General features: G+C 29.1%; 1 protein-coding gene across 3 annotated transcripts in view; it reads left to right on the forward strand.

Annotated features, from left to right (window-relative positions):
• Positions 1–19610, forward strand: part of LOC107457206 (golgin subfamily A member 6-like protein 22) — a 39423-nt gene that overhangs the window by 407 nt on the left and 19406 nt on the right. For 2 of the 3 annotated variants that reach the window (XM_016075306.4, XM_043052590.2), the window contains exons 2-3: positions 17889–18068; positions 19200–19558. In XM_016075306.4, coding sequence (XP_015930792.1) covers positions 17889–18068; positions 19200–19558 — 539 coding nt within the window. Of the gene's footprint in view, positions 1–13598; positions 13892–17888; positions 18069–19199; positions 19559–19610 lie in introns of those variants that run through there. The other variant, XM_016075307.4, reaches the window with a different exon arrangement.

A 19610-nucleotide genomic window follows, 5' to 3' on the forward strand; every position in this document is an offset into this window, starting at 1 on the left:
TATATATATATTACCTTCCACTTATTATTTTATACTATAAAGCTAAACGCATATTCAATATATTTTTTTTCTTCTTTGCGATATTTTTTTACTGTTATCTAATTTCAACATATTTTTATTTTATTTTACTTCATATCAGTAAGTTTGTTTGCTGCTTTTCATCTTTCACCTTAAACTCATTTACAATTACTATTTTTTTAATTTTTTAGGGGCAAAGATGTGTTATAAAAAATAAATGATTTTTATTTTAGAATAACTATTCTTTATTTTGAAAAGTCTCGCAGTCTTAATGGAATGCGATATATATAGATACATAGATGGATATAGATAGATAGTTATAATGTTATTTATTATTTATCACTCGAAATTTCTCTGCAAATTTTGGCAGACTGGTAAATCTGTGTTACACACTTTCATATATAGTTGCATGACAAAGCACTTGATTGCTTATTAGCGAATAAAAAAAAACAAGGTTTTTTGTTATAGAAAAATAACTTTTTAATTTTTGCTTTAATTTATACCATGAACTATTTTATTCGTCGTTTTAAATAATAGAAGTCCTTATACAGGGTTGGCACGGGCGATTAAAAATGCAAAACGTTGTGACAAATAAAATTCAAAATTTTATTAAGAAATAAAAATTAGCTACCCTTTCTAGCAAATTTTTTTTCTCCCCAATTTACTCTTGGAAGAGCAAATAAATGATGTTTTTGTTTTAAATATAAATTAATTTGAAATGTAAATTATATTGGTGGTTACGGAGTTTCTGCCACTTTACATTTTCAGTCGTCCATGACATCCCTGATCATATTATGAGTGAATATGCTTATTACAAATTTTAGTAATCATATCTGATTTACCTTCCGTTTAATGAACCCATTATGAGTCTGCACGCACGAACTAAGTACTTCACGGGACTAGTGTGGACCAGGGGTGAAAGCGAGACGGAAAAGAGGAAAGGCTGGTAGTAAAACCATTTCAGTTATAGCTAGTTTTGGGAAGGAGTTTACTTATTCTTTTTTTAAATTTTTCAACAATATCTACTTTATCTTGGAAAAGAAGCAGTTTCATATATATGCCCGAATTATAAAAGAAATCTTGATAGTTACAGATATTTCATTTTTTCGAAAAAAATGCTGGAATGAAATGTTTTACATACCAGGTTTTTCTCTTTTCCGTCTTGCTATATAAGGGCTTTCACCCCTGGTGTGGACATACAGTTGGCTGTGGGGTTATCTTATTGTGGTACTAAATTCACAATAATGTTAGAAGGAATTTATTTTTAAGGATACCAAGCTAGCGATTAGATATCTGGTTGGGCACAGTTCTTATACAGATATATTTTCTTTGCAAAGTAATGTATAGTGGTGATCACATATATATTAACACGTTGAACGCCACGCTAATTTTACATGCCTTGCCCTTCAGGCCACAACGGTAAATAACTACTAACTAAATTTGCAAACATTAGACAAATTTTGCTAGTTTTTAGAAGGTTTAGCATGACCTATGCGAAAAAAGTGGTGAATTATATAAGCCAACGAATTGTTTAGAAATAGTGGTGGTTAAAAACCTAGTAAATTGAATTTATTAAACAAAGAATCTCAATAATTAAGTAAATTTTGAATCAATTTTCTGCAATTCCATAAAAGAGTGTAAATTTTATAGTTCTATATCATGTTATACGCTGTCAGCCAGCTGTTTTTCGCGGCCTATGTGAAAGGTCAGCAAGCGGTGGCAGACGCAGCCTAAGTGTAATTTCAGTGTCAGCCACCTGTGGTTGACGCAGCCTAAATGTAATTTCAGTGTCAGCCACCGGTAGTTGACGCGGCCTAAATGTAATTTCAGTGTCAGCCACCGGTGGTTGACGCGGTCTAAATGTAATTTTAGTGTCAGCCACCGGTGGCTGACGCGGCGCTCAACGTGGTAACTGATCAAAACTTGTCTTATTTTTATTGAAGCTTTATCACCATTAAAAGTCATAGCTTTGATAAAATATTTAGAGCGATGCTAACTTGCTCCGCTTTGTAAAAAAAATATCTACTAGTGTCAATACAATTGAAGTTATTTTTAGTTTACTATTTTTCATTTTAAAGTAATTTTTCCACCACTACATATTAAAAATTCAAAATATCATAAATGCAACTTTGTTGTAATTTACTTCTAAATCAGAATCTTAGCCTACTATTTCACTAGTGTTGATAATTCACAAGTTTAATTTATTTAATTGTTCCCTATTTGTAATCTTTTATTGGTATTGAAAAAAATTTAATTTTTAGCTTCAAATTAAAACACAGCAAATGATTGGCGCTGCGGTCGTTCCTTTAACTGTTTGTAACTCTGATTTCTTATTGTTGCTGAAATTTAGCCAATGGCGTAGCTATTGCAACTAATAGTTGCTTATTATTTTTATTTTTTTCTATATCATGATTGTATTACCTTTATTTTTATTTTTTGTTTTCAAAACTCATTATGAAAATTACTTCACGATTTCACAAATCGAGATGAAAAGGTAAAAGACTCCTTCTGGGCTTAAAAGCCTTGAGCAATAATATAACTCAGCAGTTACTAACTAATCCCTATTCTACAAGTTTTACTAATTAATTCGTTAACAATTTATCAAAACTTTTGCAGGAAGCGGTGCAGTTGGCATCCCTGTATTTATGTACTTACCGAGACGGAAGTTACATATTTGTACAATATTTTCAGTGCGTGTGTAAGAATAATTATGGTGAACAAAAGTTAGTTTAATTGTTGCCATCATTTAACACGTTGAATGACACGCTAATTTAATACGGCTTGCCCGTCTGGCCAAACGGTAAATAACTACAAACTAAATTGCAAATATCAGACAGATTCTGCTAGTTTTTTAAAAGGTTTCGCATGACATATCTGATAAATGTGGCGAATAGTATAAGCCTACGAATTGATTAGAAATAGTGGTGGATAAAAATCCATTAAATTGAATTTATTAAACCAAGAATCACAATTAATAAACTATACCACTTGAAAATATTTATTAGTTGTTTGGAGCAAGTTGGCATCTCTGTGTATATAAATATAACTATTTTTGTGTGTTCTATATTGCATTTATTTCTTCAAATCATTTTAATAACGATAATAATATAAAAAATTAGAAATTTTCTCGAATTATATGTTTCTTATAATCTTGGCTTCGCCGGTCATCGGTGATCCCCGTGAGGCTACGAACAAACTCAGTGCCGGTTACCGGTGACCCCCATGGCATTCAACGTGTTAAAATCTTCCTTGCACCATTATCAGAATTTTTGGTAATTTTATCAACATTTACAAGCCTCCCCACCGAAGAGCCGATTCATCTTACATGGTAACTATTGTTACTATATTCAACTTCTATTGCAATTGAACAATGTGAGTTTTATGTAAACTTATATGTCATTTGCATGTAGTGGTGTGTAAAAGGGCTTTAAATCAAATTTACAAGACATATAAAATAAATTAACCCTTTTCGAAGAAGCAAATTTCGATTGAAAATTTTAGTCAGGCAGCACATAATCAAGTGCGACCTTAGACAGAGCTCATACCCACCAAGCATTCATACTCAAAAAATAAAAACTGGTAGAAATGTTAATCATTTTTAATTTTATTAATTTTGTAGCTATCTTTTCTTCAATTAAATATATTGTGATCCGAAAGTGGTGGCAGTTAAATTTTAATTCGACAGTGAAAGCTAATATTAAGTATTTTCAGCTTCTTAATAAAAAAATTAATACCAGTTATTCATTTTTTTCAGGTGCGTAAGAACCCTGTGAGACCATTCTTATTCGCGCGACAATTTTAACGCTAGGTTGCTTATAAAATAGAGGTTGATAAACGTTTATGCGTAATAAGTTTCATATTTCTTGTTGTTTGCAATATTTGCTGAATAAGTGATGCCATACTAGCTATAACACATCGGCTGATAAGTTCCCGGTCTAATGAAGTAAACACAACTTTTTCAGTAAAATTCAAATTTATTCATCAACATAGTCTCCTTTAAGAGATATACAATCACTCCATCGCCTCTCTAACATCTCTATACCTTTCTTAAAAGAACCATCTTTGGCCTCAAAATAGGCGTTTGTTTCGCGATCACTTCCTCATTCGTGCTGAATCTCTTACCCGCGAAGCATTTTTTTCAAGTCTGCAAACAAGTAGAAGTCACTAGGAGCCAAATCTGGTGAATAGGGTGGGTGCGGGTAAATAGGGGGTGTCTGACACAACGTCAAACAGCTCTCGGAATCATCAATTCGTTGTTGTTTTTGGTCAACTGTTAGCACACGCGGCACCCACTTCGAAAACAGCTTTCTCATAAACAAATGTTCGTGCAAAATAAAGCCTACACGCTCTTTTGATATATTTAGAGTATCAGCTATGTCATGCAACTTCACTTTGCCGTTTTCCATAACAATTTTGTGGACTTTTATTATGTTTTCCGGATTAACCACATCTTTAGGGCGTCCAGAGCGTGGCGCATCTTCAACATTTGTACGACCACGTTTAAAATCAGCAAACCAGTCAATAATGATCGATTTTTCTGGTGAAGAACCCGGATAACATCGAGCCAAGCTTCAGTTTCTACCGTGTTTTTTCCCATTAAATAACAATGTTTAATAAGAACACGAAATTCTTTTTTATCCTTTGTTTCAATAATATAAATTGGTGTTCGATTAAAATCACTGTAACTTTAAAATCAATCGGCAGATCGTTATAAAATTTTGACACCTTTTACTTGAAGGTTAGGACTTGCTAAACAAAATACTAATTCTGCATTTCGGGCGCCATCTGTATGTCAGACCCGAAACTTATCTGCCGATGTGTTACACTGCACAGGAAAGGTTCAAAGTACAATAGCTACCACAAGAAATTTTTCGAGGAGAAAAAAAAAATAAAGGGTTTTTTGTAGAAAGTGTCGATTTTTCTACTACTCTGAATGCCAAAAGTTTTACAATTTAGTTTTTATTAATCAATTTATTTAATGGTCTTTAGATTATATAAGTGAAAATTGTGTAATTCGCCTTGGAAATCCTTAGTTTTTTTTTCTTTCTAATAGTCGGAAGAACCATAGGTACTTCGATTTACTCTTCAAAAGTAATTTTATTTTCAAAAAACCTTTCACCCTATTATTTATAAAATACATAATATTTTTAATTATAAATAAAAACAATAAAAAGGTGTTTTCAGCATTTTCATAAACCATAGAAAGCAATACCCCATATTAGTCCTTGCAAGAACTTAAAAGCGATATTCAATTCCTCCAATGCCTAAGAATAAAAACAAACTCAGTCGAACAGAAAATAGAACAAATAAATTTTCGTTTTCGAGAAATCGGATATTTTCCTCCATTCTATGTTTCCGTTCAACGTCTTTTATCGGAGCGAAAAACTGAAATGTATTCCATTATTTTTCCAAACGACTTTTTAAATGGCTGATATCTATTCCGAAAAAGAGCAGGGAACATCATCATCCCCTCTTCCACTGACCACTACCTAGTAGGGTTTTTTTAAAAAATTTACTTTGTTTTCATATTATTATTTTTATTTCCCTGAGAAAAAGAACTATCAAGTTTTAATATTGATAAAAGCGAAATGGCTTTTCCATATTTTCAAATGACTCAAAATGATGTAAATGTTTAGAGGTTACAAGCGTAATAAGAAATCGGATCTAATTCAGATAACAAAGATTTGGAAATAAACATTTTACATAAAATGCATAGCTGTCGAATCTTCTATTCTTTTGGAAGATTTTTATTTTTAAAATGATAACAAAATGTATAGGCTAATACTTTTGACTTCGTTTAACAAAGTTTATTTATCATGATTTTTTCCATCACTACAAATAAGTAATTTAAATAAATATATAAATATCCTAACTATATTCTTTAAATATGTTAAGTATTTGGTATCTCGATCCTGATTGGTTGTGGAAACGTGGTATTTGTTTACGTTGGCTACTTTCTTTCCATTCTATTTCGAGTAAGCCAAACTAGCCAAGTATCAATTCTCGTAAGTAACTCATTCTATTCTTTCGCAAAGATTTCAATTGGCAATCGTTAGAAGATAATTATTTTATATTTCTAATGGTTTGTAACATTTTAGTAACTCTATGTCGGAAAAGATTAAATTTAGAAATAAATGTTCTACGAGGTTGCCAACTACTAAACTTTTTACAAAACATCTGTTATAGTTGTTTGCAGTTAAAAACTTAAGTTTTTAGAATTTTTCATAATATTGCAAACATTTTAAGTCTTACCACGGGAGAGTTGGAACAAAGTGGCATTTTATATAAACTTTTGAATCATTTACATATTGTGATATGTAAAATATCAAATAATCAATCAAATTTAATGAAATCAAATTAAATAAAACTTATGAAACAAAGCCAATATCTAATTTCACAAGTAATAATTCGAATAATTTGCACAAAATCAAATTACTTTATATAAAATTTACGAAACAAAAACATGTAGTTACCACTAGAAGAAATTTTCCCAAAAAGCATAAAAAGTTGGCAGCCCTAAGCAGATGCAAAAATAATAATAAAAGAAAGTCACTTAAACATTTCCTTTTCACATGTAACTTTTAATTAACATAAAAACTTCTAATATTATTTTTTACTGGAACAATAAAAAATTGTATAAAGTTTTTAAAAAAATTTTATATAAACTTAAAAAATGCAATAAATAAATAAAAAAAACCCAATTTAAAAAAGAAAAGATGCCCTAAAGATATAAAAAAGGAAAAAATCAAAATCCGGGCTTTTGATAATTCATGGCAGTAAGAGTAATTCATGATAATTTATGGTAGTCATGAGAGAGATAATTCATGATAGTCATTTATTATTCTCTTACAAAGCTAAAATGAAGTAGTTTTATTATTAGCTTTTTTTCTATAAACGGAAAATTACAGACATAATTGATTGTTAGCCACCAAAAGTGTTCTATACATAACAAACACGTCTATGTCTAATATACCCTCTGTCTCTATTTATTAATATAGTATTAATCCAAACATTAATATCATATAAGATCCAAGTATTAATATTAATGCGAAAGCTTGACAAAGACAGGGGCCCCTAAATAGAATTGAAAGTTTATTTTAGGCTTCCTTCATTAATATACTTTTTTTAAGCAAAATATCAGAACAGAGTAAAATCCGTCAGTTTTATGTTAACTTCTTCATTAATATATCGTATGAACACAAAAAATCTATATTTCGTAAATCCATGGCTTTCTAGTGCGGGATACAGCTAAATTTTCACAATTACGATGGACAAATTTATCCAATAAAAAGCCTGTATTTTTACATATAGCAAAATGCGATATGTTTACAAAAACACAGGCTTCTGATTGGCTTAAGTGAGCCATCCTAATTGCGAAAATTTAGCTGAATTCCGCCCTAATGTCAGCAAGGATATGAATTTTTCGCAGATCGATGACAAAGTTAACAACCAGAAAACTGCATTTGGTATGATGGACAAAGAATTGTCAGAAAATCAAGAAAATGGACTGAGCGATATTTCGTCTGACAATTGGGAGGGGGGGGGGGACTTGAATTGGACTTGCTATTTTAGGTCTTGTTATACATATATAATGAGGTGAAAAATTTATATACCTAAATGAATAGAAGAGGGGGGCCCCTAAAGAAGTTTTTGCCCCGGGACCCACAAGTCGGGCCCTGATTAATGCATAGATCTGAAATAAAGCACTTTTCTTCCATGGTAAAAAGGATAAGTAACTGAGGAAATTTTATACTCAGTTAAAACGCAGATGTTGTAATATTTTTTTCTTCACATCATGGCAATATTAGTGATTGAATACTATTAAGTTAAAGCACGCAGAATGAATTAAAATAAATACATCTGCTTTCACTTGATTGTGGTGATACTATATACTTTATTTATAGTTGATGATACTATACGTGATTAACGCAGCTCACATATTTGGTTTATCAAAGCATCTCTAGAATTACTTAGAAAAATGATTTCGTTAAAATTACTGTTCCTGCAGTGGCGTACGCAAGGGAGGGGTTTAGGGGTTTAAACACCCCCCTTGAGCTCAGACAAAATGGCAAAAATAAAAATTTTAGTAGAAATTATGCGAGCTATTATTCTTTAAGACTATATATTTTTATTAACCTTATGCCTACTTTTTTTTCTCACGGTATTTCTCAGAATACTGAAAAAACATTTACTATAATAGGGTTGTACTTTTGAAACCAAATTCACGTGATACTGTTATGAACTAGTTACTTTCTGTCCTGCCAGTATAGTTTTCGAGACTGGCTGTCATTTGCGAGGTCTTTACGCGATGATTCTGGAATCCTAGTCGTTCTGTCGTCTTTGAGACAATTCGAGAATTTTGGAGACGCGGTGAAAAATTATATAAAAGGGGGAACGGAGTACAGTGGAGTTAGTCAGACTAAGAGTTATCTCTGCCGCTTGTCTTTCGTAGCTTGTCGCTAAATCTGTTTTGTTTTGTGTTAACAAAAAAGTTCATTCGATCGCCGAATCGTCATCGCCAGTATTTCGACTAGTGAAGAAATCAGAAACAATACCAGAGATACTGTGCTCGTTGAAGTTATTCATTCCAGCTCGAAACTTTGAGATCGTAGCATAGCGGATATTTCTGTGCCATTATATACATATATTTGCTGCTCTTGGATCTTAAGGATTTAACAATTTTTAACGCAAGAATTTAGCAATTTTTAATTATTTTGAGAAAAAATAACGATCTGAAATTAGTGAGGTGACAGCATCTAGTGCCAATGTAAGTTTTTCTGTTATACAGAAATGTGATATTTCCGTTGAAGAAAACGTTTCTAGCGTAACAAAATCTGATGAATGTGAAAGTGGCCCTCAAAGTGTTACTTTCCACCCATATGACATTAAACTTTTTTGAGAAAATATTACATTATGTTCTTAAACTTAAAAAATCAAATCAAAATTTAACTAAACAATGTTGTCTAAATAAAAAGTCAAAATTGTCAAGCTGTCTAAATTAGGGAAATAATAGTTCTTTATAACAGATTCAAATTTCTTTTAGTAGTTTCAGAAAATTATGAACACCCCCCTTGAAAAAATTCTGCGTACGCCACTGTGTTCCTGAGTAGTATTTTTTAAAGGATTAAGTAGACTTTTTCCACAGTTATACAACTTCGGTATCAAATTTCGGGCTGCATTTCCCCTCCCCCCCTTTATTTTGTTTGAACAGCATAAATTGCCTATGTTTTACTCGTATGGTTTCCATAGTATGATGGTTGAAGAATTTTTTTATTAATGGTATTACCATTAATGTAAGTTTTGGTTTTTATCTTGGTATTTATTGACTTTACCGAGAACTTCTAATATTGCTAGATATCGGAATAATAAAAAAATTGAAACCATTGAAAAAAAAATCAAACTTTAATACATTGAACTTGATATATATCTTGGTTTTTCAGTTACAAAATAATAATAATAATAATAAATTTAAAAGAGAAAAGATATTTAGGAAACGAAATGTTTTAGTTACTAATCAATGGTTACCAGAAAATATTTGCTAATAAAATGAAGTATAATTAGTTACTAAAACTGTCCAATTAAATTCTTAAAATTAAACAGAAGTCAAAATGTATAACATTTCCATCCGTCGTACAAAATATTTATCCCCATTTCTTAAAATTTTGCGTAGATTTTACCCAGAATCACAACTTTTCGAAATAGAGAGTTAATAATTATTTTTTTTTTAATGGCGGGCACTTGGGACATTGGCCACAGGAATGCCAGAACTGCTACTCTCTTCTCGTTACCCAGTGGGCACCTGTGTCAAAGCCACGGTGGTAGGGCAGCGTCGCCCACGTCACATAACCACAAACCCGCTTATAGGGCGTGTCACATTCACACAATCACACACAAAAGAGAAAGGACATAGAACACAGAGAAAGAGAAAGAAACATCCATGCCCTGAGCAGGATTCGAACCCGCGATCAGATGGCAGGTCACACATCTGAAACGCGATGGAGCGCCGGAATACAAGCGGTTATCGTTATCATCTATGGGCTAGAGAATATAAAAGAACTAATAGAAAAATTAGCAGAGCACACTACCACTACAAGTGACAACAGAAGTGAAGCTACAATTCTGTTGCAAAATATACTAACCTTTAGTTTTATAACTTTAGTTCATTTCTGGTATGAAATCTTAAGAAGGATTGATCGTGTGCAGCTCAGATTACAAGATCCTAGAATGAATTTTAGAGAAGTGTTCCATGATCTTGAATCTTTAGCGACTGAACTAGACGAAATTTGAGACAAGCTCTGTAGAGAGGCAATAAAAAAAGCAGAGTCTCTTTGTGAAAAATGGGATATGGATACAACAACACGTGCCTGGAGAATTGGCTATGGTGGTCTTTCCGCAGAAAGTGAAATTTCTCGCGTTATGAAAAACACTCTTGATCGTCTCCAACGAGAAATGTGTACACGATTTACACGATTAAGTGACCTTAATTTCAAATTTGGATTTCTACTAGACGTTGAAAATTTATTAAACAAGTATAAAATTGATAACGACCTTGAAAAAAAATTGTAAAAATCTGGGTGAATTTTATAATACAGATTTCAATGCAATAGAACTTTTTATCAAAATATGTGACAGCAAAATGTTACTCCGCAGTAGAAAAGAAATTAAACCTAAAACTCCATTAGAATTTCTTACTTTTATAATCGATCTCGAATGGAGAAGATGTTTTTCCAAATCTGAGAGCGGTATTTCAAATACTCCTGACTATCTCAGTATCAATTGCTAGCTGCGAACGTTCATTCAGCAAATTAAAATTAATTTTGACAGATCATCTAAGTGACCTCGCATTTTTAAGTGTGGAAAGAGAAAAATTTTAAATGATCAATTTTGATGATATTATTGATACATTGCTTCATCAAAAGCACGGAAAATTTAGATACAGTAATTAATTTTATAAATGTATTATAATCATATGATTATTAAATATATGTATCTCCTTAGAGATAATAAATATTTACTTTTTTATTGTTTTAAAACTGCGTGTTTTTAAAATATTTCTTTATAAATATGTAAAATAAATAATAGGATATTTTTTGAACTAATTCTAGATGATCATATACATTTCAAAATCTAGTCTTGTTCTCTCAACTACATTTTTTGTCTCAAATTTAAAGCCTAGCTTGAGTCTACGACTTTATTTATTTTACTTTATTTATTTATTAATTTGCGAGTATATTTTACATATAATATAATATGGTTTTCGAATGGGGGGGGAGCTAAAAGGGTATTATGCCCCGGGCGCGAGTTAAGCTCGCTACGTCACTGTCTCTTTCACTTCTTAAAATCTATTAGTGAAAGTGGTGCAGTTGGCATCCCAGTATTCAGAGAATGGAGACTAATTTATTTTAAAATAAAGCAAAACAAGAAACAAATAGAATAGGAAAAAGGAAAAACTTTTTCCTTAGCGGATCAACTAATCCAACCGTTAATAATGAGCGCATCCATCTTCCAGCATTCAAAAAAGTTGAGGGAAACTATAAATGAAGGATATTATAGAGAAAGAAGGTAAAAGAAGAACGAAAACCGAAATTACGAAAATAACTTTTTTTTTGCAAATATGATAATGCAAGAACAGTGACTCTTTTCGCGAATTTTCCTATTATTAATTAATTTTGAAGCATTAGTACATTTTCCACAAATTTTAAACAATTCTAAACTTTCCAAAAATTCTTTTGATATTGAAAAATTTCTCATAGTTTGGAACAGAGGTTCCTAAATGGTGTTCCGCGGAACTCTCTGGTTCCTTGAAAGGGTCACAGGGGTTCCGAGAATTTTTTTTAACCAGTTATGGTTTTCGAAACCTGCAATTAAATTTAAAGCCAATTTATAATCCATTATTTATTTAACATTTCCTTTATTTTTATGAAATTATTTAATTGAAATGCTTGTGAAGAAAGAAATTTATTAACAATGTCTTTCTAATTACAATATGATGAATAAATTGTGTTAAAGTTATGTTCATTAGCATTTCGCATCGAATAAAAATAACCAAATTCGAAAATGTAGAAGCATTGGTTCTCTGATAACCATATTTATTTTCTTCCTTTTCTGCTTTTATTTTAATGTAAACTATATTTCAGCTCATTCATTTTCTGTTTATGCATGCAAAATCAAATTAAGAATTAAACTAGATGCTGCTCTAACCCTAAGAACTCACCTGTCTGACGAAAAACCCAGTTTTAAGACTAATATTGATTTAAACGATATGATACAAATAATTTCATGACCAAGATCATCTTTTTTGCTGCTTTTTCTTGTGCTTTTTTTTTCGTTTGTTAAGTCAGACATAGTTTTTAGCTAATCTGATTTTGTTAATATGCAAAAGCATCTTTTGTTTTTAATTTCGAGTTAGAAGTAGTTTTTGCCGTGTTAAGTTCCAGCATCCTTAAATTGAAAATTCAATCAATAAAATATGAATCTTAGAAATCTTTTTTATCATCATATTATGTTTTAAAATTATATAAAGTTTATAGTACATGATGTCACATACATGTAGCAAATGTTAAAGAAAAAAAAGAAAAAAAGAAATGAAACAGTTCTTTCAAAGCTGCAGTTTTTATTATATATTTTTTATTCTTTTACTTATTTACTTATTTATTTATATACTTATTTATTTATTTACTTATTTATTTATTTTTGCAATTATCTCTTGAGTGATATGATTAAAATGATATATTAAGAAATATGAAAAAATTTGTTTAATAAGTTAGGTTCGATTATATTATTTATTTTTATTTATTCATTTTTATTTATTTATTTATTTTTGAATGTGTGCTATTTTTTTTGATGTTTTGATTAATTAATTTAATGACATTTCTTTATTTTATATAAATTGTACATATTTTTTTAAACCTAAGTATAAAACAATGAAAAGGAGAACATTAAATTAAATAGATAAAAATTCTTTGTAGAATGTTTTTTACTTTAAATTTTTCAGAGCGTTAGTCATATAGATTTTAAAGGAAATTTTGCATGGTATAAAATATGTTATTTAAAGGTACTATTTCTGTCGAAATGTTATTTATGCCATATTTCACGCAGTAAAATAAAAAATAATAAAAGAATAAAAAACTATGGTTTAGTTCGGTTACGTAATATGTATAAATTTTAACGCTATGCTAAAGAGGAAAAAACAAATTTTTAAAAAAGTTTAAAAAATTTACTTTTTTTTTTATTGAACTGTCAAACAGATTTAGTTAAATAGTTTTAATATTTTTTACTTATTTGTTTTAGAATCTCCTTTTTAGTACTGTTTCATGTTCTGTTGGATCATAATTTTTAAATTTTGCAACAAAAACATTTCTAAATAGTAAAAAGGAAAAAAATATTAATAAGTAAAAATTCTTCTTTACTTTTAGTATATATATCGAATAAAGCTAAACGTGTTTCCAAAAATAAATCCAATTGATATTTCTACGAAAATCTAGAATAAATTGTAATTTAGCTGCAATTATTTTATCCCATCACGCTAGCTGTGGTGTTTTCCCGCCCTAATCCCAACTTGGCGTGATTTTTGGCACCCTTTCCTGCGCCTCAGAAAGATCGCGCGCAGATGGCAACATTTCCCCATTTACGTGAGGAAGTGAAGACTTCACTGCTTATTGAATGTGTTTATACTGCAACAAAAGCATGAGGGCTTCCCAGCTACACATCTGTCACTGCAAGAACGTGTGGATAAAGTGATCGAGTTTTTGAATATCTTTGTCTGCTGGGTTTTTTACTCCTCACAACAACGGGTAACCAACAGTGTGATGTACCGGCTGCTCTCATCGATGGAGGCGAAGACCTAAAAGAGCGTACCGTTTACAAAAACATGGTGGGGTATTTAATTTATTGATGTTATCATTCGTTTTCTGATTATTAAAAAAAATGCCGTCCGCTCCCCTACCTTTCTTTTGCATCCACATCTTCCATTAATATTAATTTAATGCTGTACATTTCCGAAATGCTTTGAACTTAATCTTCAATTTTTAATATTAACTATTCCGAACATACGCATATATTTTTAATTGCTGGCTTGCGCAAAAATATGTTATTATTGATTTTAAAATATTGTACTATATTTGTATAATCTACTATATTTTTCGTTATGTATAGTTAGAATGTATGGCAAGCATTAATAAACTAAGTATTTCCAATTAACAAACAAATGACTGCTGTGTTTGGAAATTTCGAATTTTTTGCTTTTTATATTTATTGGTTTATAAATACTACATCATCTTGCATATATATTTTGATCATATGCAAGATATATTTATTAGTTAAAGCAATTTTTTTAACAATGTAAAAATTCTATTATAATTTTTATATCCTATTATTAAGCTTTTCTAGTGTTTAATGAATCCTTTGACTGTTAATGTATTTTAGGTTTGTTTTTAAAATACTTATATGAAATTGAACATGAGAAAGAATGATGATTATATTCTTTTTATAAAGCGTCCATTTATTCTTTATTTATTTTGCTAATTGATAAACAAGCTAATAAAACGAATGGTCCTACTAACTTTATGTTATCCTACACTTATATTTTATTAACATGCCATATATATTTGTTAGTTAAAGCAATTTTTTAACATTATTAAAATTCTATTATAATTTTTATATCCTATTCTTAAGCTTTTCTAGTGGTTAATGAATCCTTAGACTGTTAATATATTTTGGGTTTGTTTTTAAAATACATATATAAAATTGAACATGATGAGTATATTCTTTTTTTAAAGAGTCCATTTATTCTTTATTTATTTATTTTGCTTATTCTGAAACAAGTTAGTAAAACGAATGGTATTAAATTTATGTTATCTTACACTTATATTTTGCGTGATAACATGCCAGGTATATTTATTAGTTAAAGCAATTTTTTTAACATTATTAAAATTCTATTATAATTTTTATATCCTATTATTTAGTTCTCTAGTGGTTAATGAATCCTGACTGTTAATATCTTTTAGGTTTGTTTCTAAAATGCATGTATGAAATTGAACATGATAAGTATATTCTTATTTTAAAGAGTCCATTTATTCTTTATTTACTTATTTTGCTTATTCTGAAACAAGTTAATAAAACAAATGGTATTAAATTTATGTTATCCTACACTTATATTTTGTGTGATAACATGCCAGATATATTTGTTAGTTAAAGCAATTTTTTTTAACATTATTAAAATTCTATTATAATTTTTATATCCTATTATTAATCTTTTCTAGTGGTTAATGAATTCTTAGACTGTTAATACATTTTAGGTTTGTTTTTAAAATATGTATATGAAATTGAACATGAGAAAGAATGATAATTATATTCTTTTTTTTTTAAAGAGTCCATTTATTCTTTATTTATTTTGCTTATTGTGAAGCAAGTTAATAAAACGAATGGTATTAAATTTATGTTATCCTACACTTATTTTAATAACATGCCAGATATATTTATTAGTTAAAGCAATTTTTTAACATAATTAAAATTAAATTATATATTTTATAATTCAATTGTATTATATTTTTCATAATACATATATCCTATTATTAAATTTTGCTAGTGGTCAATGAATTCATAGGCTATGTGTTAATATATTAGGCTTGCTCTTAAAATAACTATAACATGAGAAAGAATAATGATTAAATTTTATTTTTTTAGGCGTCCATTTACTAATTTTTTAGCTTGTGAAACAATACGAATGGTATTAAATTAGTGAGGAAATTGATTTGATAGATTTCTTGTTTTAAGTTTCACTTCTATTTTTAAAAACAAATTTCAATTGTTAATTAACTATTTCTCATAATAAATATTTAGTAGCAATCACTATTGTGAAAAACATTATTATTAGAAATGAATTAAAATCGATGCCTACCCCATTATTTGTTCTCTTTTAAAACAATAAATGCGGTTTATCATTGTTTTATATTAGATCTTTTTTGTTGATATTTTTGCTGTTTATGCTGCACTTACAGATTTAATGGAAATTGTTTGTATAATGCATTAAGTAGGAGTATTTTACTATAATTATGTCATTCTAATATACTAAATAATGTTATAATGAACTATATTATTAAAATATATGCTTGAAAAAGAGTACTTATTAATGAACATTATTAAGGTATTTTATTCAAAATTGATATTTTTGCTGTTTATGCTGCACTTACAGATTTAATGGAAATTGTTTGTACAATGCATTAAGTAGGAGTATTTTACTATAATTATGTCATTCTAATATACTAAATAATGTTATAATGAACTATATTATTAAAATATATGCTTGAAAAAGAGTACTTATTAATGAACATTATTAATGTATTTTATTCAAAATCGTCCTTAGTCTTTTAAGGAAAAATTAACTGCACAATTTCATCATTATCAAAAAAATTTAAAAAAAAGAGCTAGAACATAAAACATTTTGTAACCTTTATTTTTCACAGCTTTTACTGAGAGTGTTTTAGAACCTTGAGAATTATTGTAATATTAGGAGTAATGTTAATATTTTTTTTAAATGGACTTCTGTGAACATACAAGATATTTTGATTGAAAAATTATTTTACTACAATTATTTCAATTATAATGGTTTATAAATTTATTAATTATTTACTTCATATGAATACTGTAAAATAAGATATTGTATTAAATGTTAAAATATATGTCCAAAAATAGCCTTAGTTTCTTAAAACTAATAAATATAATGAATTTCTCAACTCGATAAATAACTTTATTGGACTAGCGTGCTGCATGAAATTAATATTAATTTAGGAAGTTATAAATTTGTTTTCTTCTTGTTTTTCCTTCTCCTTCATTTTTCATTCTTTACTATTTAAAAACTCTAAACTTTTTATAAAAAAATTAATAAGCAGTAAAATTTATTTAATGCTTTGTTAAACATAATTGAAGCATTTTATTGATTTAGTCATGTTCCAAATTCAGTTTTTTTTTTTTTTTTTTTTTTTGATTTTTTNTGTACTGTTGGAGTAAAATTTGTATTGTTTCTACTCTTATTTCAATTCCATTTGAAATATTTTACCAATTTTGGGTAGGATTAGGAGTTTTGAAAATGTTAAACCATAACATGCACAATAAAACCTATTTTACAAATTTTTTGATACTATACCCAGGGGTCCTTCCAGGCCAAATTTACTACCGTTTAGCGGTACTTTCACAAATTCAACGTTGGGAAAAATGGTAGTTTCACAAAATACATTTTCTTCTTTGTATCTCATAGGAAATGATAAATCCATATTTTTGTGCTGATTTTTAATATAATTTTTAATTTTCACAAATTATGGCTAAATTTTCACAAAATAGGTACCTCTCAGACAAACCTAGACAGACTCCTGATACCAGTTGTGAAGTAAATAAAAGCTTCTTAAACAGTAAAAAAAATATGTTTCCTTTAACAAAATTTTAATCTATTTTGTCTTCCGTCCTTGTTCTATTTACAGTACAGAACCCGTTATCCGGAAATCAGAAAACTAAAAAACCGGAACGAAATTCAATAAATTTCCCCCCCCATTTTTTAAAAAAAATTTTTTTTTTCCTCATAAGATTTTAGGATTTTTCTTTCTTTTTTGAAAGATGTTTACCTTACCACCATTTTGGAAATAATCATTAGTGTGTTACTTTATCGTTTTTTCTTCTTTTCTAGATTATTTCCAACTATTTTTTTTTTTTTTTAATTGGGTTTAACAGTAAAAAAATGGCTTTTTGTATCGATTCAGAAAACCGGAAAAATCTGTTATCCGGAATAGCGAGGGTCCCGATCATTCCGGATAATCGGTTCCCTACTGTATCTAATATTTCTGTTATCTCATATTATGAATTTCTATTAACGTTTTCAGAATGAAGATGAATGGGATGAAATTCTACAACGCTTCCGAGAAGAGGGCCTCGACACAAACCTCCCAGATGACAGTAAGCTTCTTTACGTATGGCGGTGGCTGGTGGATGCAGAAACAAATTGCATATCTCTTCGGCATCAGTTGGACAAGCTCAGTAGGAGACAGTCTGATGAATTGGAGGTATATCTTGGATTATTACTTACTAACAGGGTTGGGTTTATGGTGTCAAAAACTAGTTTTTTGGCATGATAAGTGTTAAAAAGTGCTCAAAACCCTTAAAAACCACCATAAAATTAATATGATAATAAAGATCAAAAGCTAATGTTAAAATTTACAAATCAATATATTTCATTTTTTTAAATATTTCATGCAGGTGTCAATGTAATATCGGAAAATTATCTTCAGTGCAACATGCAGAAAAAATGTGATGTATGTTGAATTGAAGTTGCAGCTGAATATGTTATGCATAATAATGTCTATGATGTACAGTATTTAATTTTTTTAAAAATTGAAAGTTTTTAATATTTACTAAAATATAGCAAAGAGTAGATTTAACAATAATTATTTAAACTGATGAATTTTGTTTTTAAAATTGTGATGTATTTAAAGTCTGTAAATATAGCATTTACAAATTAAGGAATTTTGTAACATGTTGAGAATAAAAAAATAAAGATTAGGAACTTAATTGCATTTTATGTGTCTATTGTAATTGCACTGACTATAAATGAATGGCTTTGAGCAATCTAGCATTTTTTAAGGCATAATTTTTTTTATCAAAATATTCCTTGGTATTGTTTCCAGATAAGTACTCTAAAAGTTCTTTGGAACTCCTCTAGATAACACTCCACTAGTATGTAAAGATAACATATACATAGAATAATACACAAAAACATCTTATTGCAATTTTAATTTTTGGTTTATCATTATATTGCCATTCTGTTGCCTCCTGTATACAATTTTCTGTGCTTAAAATTTTTTTTTAACTCTAAATTTTTTCTCATCAACCATTTTAAAATCCTATGTTTTCAAAGTAAATTTAAATTTTCTTACATATTGTTATAATAAATAAAGTAATGGAGAACTTTTTGATTAATCAATACTCAGTATGAAACATATGTTACTAAAAGTTTTTCAACATTAACAGAAGTTGAGTTTATGTTTTATTTTAATATCCATATCTTATGTAATAAATGTTAGGAGCTATGATAGTTTAAATTTACTTCATGGTAATAAAATCAATTTTCCCCTCCAAAACTTATAATATTTATCATGCTGGGTTTACCTAAGAAATGTATTATTTTTTTTTTAAAGGAGATCCGTAGCTGCATGGAACAGATGTGCAATGCTTGGGAGGTTAAAGTATCCCGCCTGGAAGAAGAGAATAAAATATTTCATGAACAGCTCAACTTTACTGGACAGAATTCTGGACGAATGGTCAGTGAGGAAATCGGCCGCATGATTCAAGAGGAAGGACTCTCTGAAATTTTAGAACTTAGTGTTATAGAAAAATTTGCCTATTTATTAGATTTAAGGACTCGTTTGCAAACCAAATTAGAACAAGAAATGGTTTTACGTAGAAAGTGTGAGCAACTGATTCGCATTTCGTCCAATCTTCCAGACTGCTTAAAACTGAGTTCTCCTTATATTCAAAGGATACTTGAAAGGCAGAAGTTAGTTGTTTGTTTACATTTTATTTATAGTATTTTTATTTGTATATTTTGA

Source organism: Parasteatoda tepidariorum, chromosome 9 (genome assembly GCF_043381705.1).
Source record: "Parasteatoda tepidariorum isolate YZ-2023 chromosome 9, CAS_Ptep_4.0, whole genome shotgun sequence".
Lineage (NCBI taxonomy): Eukaryota > Metazoa > Arthropoda > Arachnida > Araneae > Theridiidae > Parasteatoda > Parasteatoda tepidariorum.